The sequence below is a fragment of the Acanthochromis polyacanthus genome, chromosome 12 (genome assembly GCF_021347895.1).
Source record: "Acanthochromis polyacanthus isolate Apoly-LR-REF ecotype Palm Island chromosome 12, KAUST_Apoly_ChrSc, whole genome shotgun sequence".
In the NCBI taxonomy this organism is placed as follows: domain Eukaryota; kingdom Metazoa; phylum Chordata; class Actinopteri; family Pomacentridae; genus Acanthochromis; species Acanthochromis polyacanthus.
In genome coordinates this window covers 4,092,423-4,100,271 of record NC_067124.1, presented here as the reverse complement: position 1 = coordinate 4,100,271, position 7,849 = coordinate 4,092,423, and the positions used below count along the sequence as shown (strand labels likewise).

Genomic DNA, 7,849 nt, shown 5'->3' with positions numbered 1-7,849 from the left:
CCTGCACCATCAAGTGAAGCAGAAAGGAGACTAACAAGTGTGAGAAGATGCTGATCCGCCTTAAATCCTGCTCGCATGTTATTTGGCTGCATCAGTGAGGACAGATAAAGAGCTGAGAGGCAGCGCCGCTCAAACTGTAATCACATTACCAAAGCTCATTATCTGCAGAAGACGACGGGAACAAACAGGAGAACACCGGAGTAATCACTTTTAAAGTTTTATTCATTACGCTGCAGTTTGACTACAGCATAAGTACAAGCATAAAATCTTTGACTACAACAGCACTTAGAGCAACATTTTTTGATTTTTTTCTTCTTTTCTGTAAAAGTATTGCAATAACAGACCTTAGGCCTAAAACCTATTACATCACAATTGCTTAAATAAAAAGAGGCAAAAATACACAACAATTTTACCTCTGTGTTTGGATATATAGATATATATATACACTGTATGGTTACTGAATACAGCCATATATATATGTAGATTTCAGCACAGAGGGGGGCGGGGGGAACGAGAAGGATTCATTTTGTAAATAAAGCAAACCGATGTTACAAAACCCATGATGGAAGCAGTCCTATGGTAACTGCCAAGACAGAGAATACCAAACTGTTGAGACGTTATCATTGTTATTATTATCATCATTATTATTAAAATCTGGAACGATAAAAACAGCTACTTGTAGTCAGCAGTTGAGTACAGACTTCTGATAAGTGGAAAGAGGGAGCGCTGCAGGGGGAGAAATCAGACAAAGATCAGTCTGAGTCCAAGTTAGTTCTTCAAGCTAGTGCAGGAAACGAAAAGAAAGAAAAAAAGGTCTATTAAGAAGAAGGAGAGCCGAGCGGCGCTCCAGCCAAAGTTACAATAGAGACTTTTTCCAAATTAAAACTACACAACTGCCACTTATTTGGTGCTTTGAAGAGAAAATGGCGCGTTGCTATGTACATCGTCTATAGATAAGAATGAGCATGCTCTGCGGTTATTGTACAGTGGAGTTATCTTCAGTACATACTGTAAATAAATGACTGCAGATTAAACATGACTTTTGTTTCAATATACTGTGCCACATATAACATTGTAATGTAGAAAATAACCATAAAAAAATAATAAAGAGAGAAAAGTTAAATGACAGTTTTAACGGCATTTTTCCCCCACTCGCTGGTGCAACTTTCCAATCTTGACCCTCAGTTTCTTTCTTTATTTCCTTTAACAACCATGTGATTAAAAAGTCGACCATCCTCCTGAGCTGAAATGCTTTAAGAACCAGAGTCTAACATCCAGCCAGACCTATAGCAGTGCCGAGTGTGCTCAGCAGGTTTTTATACTTTGGCAGATATACAAAACAACGGCTAAAAGAGACTAAAATTAAATGATTACAGAAGCACATTCTCCCATTTCATGAAGAAGCGCTGACGGCTCTTGTGTGCAGTGGTCGCCTCCCAAACTAGACAGCTTGCTTGCTTTTTGTTCGACCATTTACAAAGCGAGTTGAAATTCAACCGTTGGTCCGGCTGAAGTCGTGGCTTAAACACCGACTGATGTGTATGTGATATATGTTTTCGTAAAAGATCTTTGCAATAGAACTATACATTTGTTAGTCGATCGTGGTCAAAAGAAAACAACCAGCCAGTACCTGAATGACGGCTGGCACTGTGACAGAAGAATCCAATAAACAAGTGAATATCTTTTCTCAACAGCGTCCTTAATCCAGAGGTTATCTCATCCTTATCATAACAGACTATTATTTATAGCAAAATATTATAAGTAGTAATTTGTATTTGTGTTGCAACCATATTCTAAGCATACTTTGCAAACCATGTTTTCCATTAAAAAAAAGACAAAGCACGTTTTTAACTGTAGGCATTTACAAATTTGATGCTGCCTTCTTAAAATTCTTATATTGTCTATACATTATATTACATTATTCACAACATCTTTTGTGGTTTCTACCCATTGGGTAGGATATGTGCATAATATATTCAAGTTATATACAGCACCTTACAAACAAACATAAAGAAAGACAGACTACTGAAAAAAGCACCGTTGGAAGTGAGGCACAACGAAGGTGGGAGCTTTTTGAGTGCAAGTGGGTTCCTATGTCTGCTCCACACGCGGGTCACATTACTGCTTGGAATGGCTTCAGTTGCTTCTCTGGGAGCGACCACTCCTGTCTGGCTCAATGGCCGGTGAGCACGCTCGGAACCGCTGCGCTCGTAACCAGAACCCAGAGCTAAAAATGTTCAAGGTGGAGCTGCAAGTTTGGACACAGGCACGCTGTTGATTCTGTGATCACGAGATCAGGAGAGTTTCAAGCAGACTTGAAATGAATTTAAGGTTCAGGATCAGATTCAGTCAAACAAAAGCTTGAGAATGCCCCTGAATGCCAAACACTGGACCAGACTCCTATCTGTCTGCGACTTTACAAAAAGACAGAAACAATCGTTTTTGGCAGTCCTGGCGTGCGTCTGTTTTATTTTGCCAGACAGGTGGTGACCCCGCCGAGATAGAGCGCCTGCACAGATTCCGAGCAGCAGTCTGACTGAGGTGTGGTCTGCTCAAACATGAACATTAGGCACCTTATTTACTCACATAATAGTAACATGCAAACCTCCTTGTAGAAAACATAAAATTCATCTTTATATCCTCCATTTACAAGCTATGACTGCGCAGACAGAACAAGCTGAGGAAAACAACCGAAAGAAAGAAGAAAAAAAACTGGAGAAGAAATGCGGGTTTGAAGCAGGTCTGTACAGTCAAAGGCCAAAAGTGTTGGGACAATCGTAGCGGCGGCTGATGCACCTCGACTTTTCTGAAATCAAAATGTTTAAATACGGGTCTTGCTTTTCTCAATACTTGTGGGTTTGACTGCAGAGGGTCAGATTTCTCTCCTAGTTTTGGATGAGCTGAGGGGCACAGGATGGACTGAGGGAGGTGGGGGATGAGAAGCAGCAGTAGCAACAATAGTAGCAGTAGCAGCAGCAACAGCAATAGCAGCAGCGATGTAGTAACACACACACACACACACACACACAACAGTAGAGCCAGATGGACACACACTGGGACACGTGCATACATTCGAACACACTGACGCTAACGGGATCAGAGGGCTTTTTGCTGACCAAACCTTCCATCATCATGATGCCTGCAGAGCGTAAAACCAGAGCTGTGAGTGCAGAAGGAGGGGGAACATACGTCCACATAGAAACGTCTCCTGGTCCCGGTCTGCGGCGTGAGCACGGTGTGAGACCTTCAAACACTAAACATTAATGTCACTTCATCAGGCTACTTCATATTCAGGCTGCATCTAGGAGCAGCAGACGATTACTGAGTCTTGTAAACAGTGACCATTTTAAATCAATGTTATTTCAGCATTAGAGGTGTTTAATACATATGTATGTTTGGAGGTGGTAAGAAGTCACTGTAAAGATTTAGTTTTGTACTGACAGAAAGTGATAGAGGATCCTTAACTGGTTATTTGATATTTTTCGTCTTGTCAACAAATCTCATGAAAAGATCCAAACCAACAATAAACAGCTTCGACCACCAAGCATTGAGTGTGTGTACGAGAGTCTGATAGATTTCATTCCTCTGAGCTCTATTGTTGTCCAAAATCCCATCAGTGAGCCTCACGGATGCAACAGATGGCGTGTTTCTTCCTTACCATGAAAACACACATTATTATCTGGACTCAGTCTCTAATGCACCTTCCTGTTGCTGTAAATACCAACTTGAACACTAGAACCCAGAGCTGGAAATAATCCCCAAACCATTCACTGTGTTTCATGTTTGCTAAAAACTACAGTTCCAAGGAGTTTACCGTTTCTCCTTTCTGTGAGCTGGACATCCAAAACACAGTTTGATTAGAAAAAGGCAAACTTAACACCCTTTGCTTAAGCTTGCTGTTGAATGTAAGATGGAGTCTGTCATCATAAACATATGACAAAGATGGACTTTGGCATCCAACCAGCTCCAGAAAAAGCAACAAGTAATTTCACCTTGAGCTACAATCCATCTTTCTTTTACTTGCAGTGTGTCTGTGACAGGAATGAGTGGGCTTGGGGTTGACTGTTAGGAATGTCAGGATTGAGAGATTTCATGGGATTTGTTAATAGAAAAATGAAAAATATCAACAGCATGTCACATTGAGGGTCACAAAGGTCCATCTATAGTCCAAATACAAGTGCTTTCAGTGTACATGCTAACATGCTGAGGCTCCAACTCAGAGCCTGTTTGGAATCAATGTGCAGTCTGAAACTGAGACGGTGAAAAACTCCATTAGGTGGTGTTTGCAGTTTTAGTGGAACCTTTGGGGTGGACTGGACTGTGACATGCGCTTTCTTTGAGCTGTTACAGTGACGTCACCTCTGCAGCGCGATAACGACCACGGCGCATTTCTGGATTTTTAAAGAGACACTCTGCTGAATTTCAATGAAAGCTTAATTGATGTTGTGTTAATATGGACAGTCTCAAAGATGTCCTTGAATCTCTAAACACAAAGCAGTCAGTTAATAAATCACTCAGCTACACACGCACGCTCACACATACACAATACTCCTGCAGGAGCATTAAGTGCTTTTCTGTGTTGTTAAGAGGTCTGACCAACAAACACACACGTACACACTTATACAGCGAGGAGAGGACTGCACTAGCACGCTGCCAAACAAGGGCTCCACTCCAGTCTCCACTTTAAAGGGCTTGGCGGACTCTGCATCATTTGATCGCACTTTTTCTGCACACGGATGGAAGGAGGGATGATGAACCCAGTGCTCATCAAAGACACTGGTAGAAAGCAGGGCTAGGAGGAGGAGGAAGGGGGCACAGGTGCTGAACGCAAACAAGCAAGAGGAGACAGACAAAGCGCACGAGCAGAGGAGAAGGCAACGATGAGCAGAGAAAAGGCTAGATTTTCAAAAAGGTTTTTTGTTTCTTTTACAAAAAGGACCCTCCCATAGCCCTTTGACTTCGACCACAGACAGTTTCATTTAAAACCTGATCGCTGTGCTGGCAGATGCAGACAGAAATCGTCACTTTGTGTCATCTTTTTTTTTTTTTTTGTGGCTTTAGAGAAGTGAAGACCGAGAGCCGAGCCTTCATTTTTTGTAGGTTTTTTTTCTGTTGTTGTTTTGCTTTGTGTATTCGTTGTCATGGCGGCAGGTGATGGAGTTCAGTGTGGCCGTTGGCAGAATGCACTGTGCATGTGGAGATGAGCAGTGACAGGGGGGTGGGGGGCTGGATGAAGGAAACAGGAAAGAGGAAGTGTCAGGTGCTTACATGTCAGGACAGAGTTGAAAAGAGAAGAATCTGCTTTGACCAGGCTCCTTGTGTGGACACTTCGATATGTTATTTTGTTGTTTTTTCCTGTGGAATTCGGTTTTCATTTGTTTACTTGATATCCAACCATCTAGGCCAGATTTCCCTCAAAACCTGTTTTCAATCATGCTAGATCTTGCTAAGCAGAGGTTATGAACTGCTCTGCTTTGGGGAAATCCACCTCTAAGTCTTTGTAATAAACTACAAGAGGAAGTAAGAATGTTTTGTCCACCAAGCGGCTGATCACAGAGCAGATTTCTTCCCTCCCACAAGGCTAAAGTGAACACAGACGTGAAGCAGTACAAGGTTATTCTCTTACTAAGTCTCACTGTGCCTGTGGTGTAAGCAGACAGAGATGTTGTAGGCTGGGTACGAGTATTTCTTGCAGTTTTCGAAAAAGGACATAAGCTTATAATACTTGTTTTGTTTTGTTTTTTTGCTCCCAACTGTTTAAACAACTTTGGAGCCAAAGTTCAGTCAGTCAATCAGTCCATTCATGAAAAGGACAAAAAAAACAAACAAAAAAACAACCGGAAATAAAAAAAAAAGAAAAAAACAAACATCATCATTATCATCATCACATAACATCATTTCCCTCTTCTCTTTTACAACAAAAAGATAGTGCAACTTTTAGATAACTTTTCTTTTTGTGTTTTGAATGTTAGAACGAGTCTTTTTCCCCCTTTGTTTTGCTTCCTCGTGAACCTTGGCACTAAGATTTGGGTTTGTGAGTCTCTTGTTTTGTTGTGTTCTCTGTAAGTCCTTGATTCTCAGTTCTTGCTTTGTGCACAGATCCCGGTCCGAAAAATTAAACAAAAATGGAAAAACATCCTCCTCTTTTCCCGAGGACTGAGCTGTCACCCGAGGGGGCAAAAACGAGAGAATAGTTTCAATCTGTGCTAGCAGTGTGTTTCTTTCTCGAAATGAAGGAACAAAAAGTCTCCACGCAGTGCATACATCCTGCCCCAGCAGTTTGAATTATTAACGTCAGAAAGAAAGTGAAATGAAATCAACTCTTGGTTTCTCTCGTCTTGTTTTGTTGTCGCTAAGGTTGATATTTATTTGTGCATGGGAGTGTGGAGAGAGGACATGAGAGACAGAGAGAGCGATAGAGAGACCACTGCTTACAGCTGATCATGGTGAACAAGAGAGAGAGTTTTCAGTCTGGGTGGGTGGCCTCACCTGCCCCTCCCCTTTTCTTCACACCAGGTCCTCTGGTTGGCCGTCCTTGGCCTTGGCAGGTACTATTGTGCTTTCTGATTGGCTCTGCTGCTGGATCGTCCTGCTCCCCGGCCCCCCCGGCCTCCCTACCCTCTGGTTATTGCTGTGCTGGTGTAGAAAGAACGTTGAGCCGGGGTAGTGGCCCATCACCTCGCTGTATGCCGGTGGGGGACCCTCCATGCGCCCGTGGCTGCTGGAGTTGGCCGCACTGATGCCCGAGTTACTGCTAGGTGGCCTTGGCCCACCCCCACCAATGCCTCCCCCTCCTCCCCCCACCCCTCCCAGGCTGCCGCCACCACCCATGTCGATCAAGTCACTGTCGTAGATGGTCCGGTTGGGCGGCGCCCTCACCGACTCACGGTTGAGCTCCATCTGCTGCTCGGGGTCACGGAGTTGCAGGGTGCATGGTCCCTGGTACGGCGGGGGCTCCTCTCCGTCTGACAGCGAGATGGTGGGCGGCAGGTCGATCTGGTGCTGCAGGTAGGGGTAGGTGGGCTGGAAGCGGCTGAAGCGGTCGCGCTGCATGAAGGAGGGAGCAGTGAAGCGATCCCGGGCCTGCGGAGCGTATAATACCTGAGAGAGAGAGAGAGAGAGACAGGGAGGAGAGGAAGGAGATGAAAAGAGGAGGAGGCAGGAAAAACAAGGGAAAAGGAAGAGAAGGGGGAGAGAGGGAGAAGCACATTGACGACAGGAAGGAAGGAGATTAGAAAGAGGGAAAGAAGAGGAGAAACCAAAGGATCAGTGAGCATCAACAGGCAAAAATCAACATCACAATATTAATACCAATATTTTCAATACTGATATGACACATAGCTGCATGCAAAATGACACAAAATAACGACACTGAGTTTTTGTTTTACTGTTTTATATATGTACTAAAAAAATTCAACACTAATTTTATCTCCTTTAATTAGAAAATTGATGAAACCATTAATTTTGATCCTTTCCTTTGGCAGTTCCTCTTAAATGAAATGCTGAAACTAAAAAGTACCACTACTTCAAAAACAACAATGATAAATTGCTTCTTTTGTCTGATCGACAATCCAAAACTCAAAAATATGTAATTAGCAACGTGGCTCCAACCAGAAAATGTTTGGCTTTGTCTCTCTAAGTGATTGTAATGATGATTATTAATTTTATGGTGATTGAATAAATGTTTGATCGTTTAGTTATTTAAAAAATTAAACATAGTAAAAATTACCTTGTGCAACCATAAATCACAACATATTCAGTAAATAGTCCATCAGTAGCTCAGCGGTTAATCCCTTGTCCTGTACATTTCCCATGATTTAAGAACATGTAAAAACTTGTGGCCTCGTGT

General features: G+C 42.7%; 1 protein-coding gene across 5 annotated transcripts in view; it reads right to left on the bottom strand.

Moving 5' to 3' along the window:
* Window positions 1–204: 204 nt before the first annotated feature.
* LOC110954774 (low-density lipoprotein receptor class A domain-containing protein 4) overlaps window positions 205–7,849 on the bottom strand; it is a 284,512-nt gene continuing 276,867 nt past the window's right edge. For all 5 annotated transcript variants that reach the window (XM_051956436.1, XM_022199457.2, XM_051956437.1 and 2 more), the window contains one exon: window positions 205–7,101. In XM_051956436.1, the coding sequence (XP_051812396.1) occupies window positions 6,508–7,101 (594 nt within the window). In that variant the 3' untranslated portion in view covers window positions 205–6,507. The remainder of the gene's footprint in view (window positions 7,102–7,849) is intronic.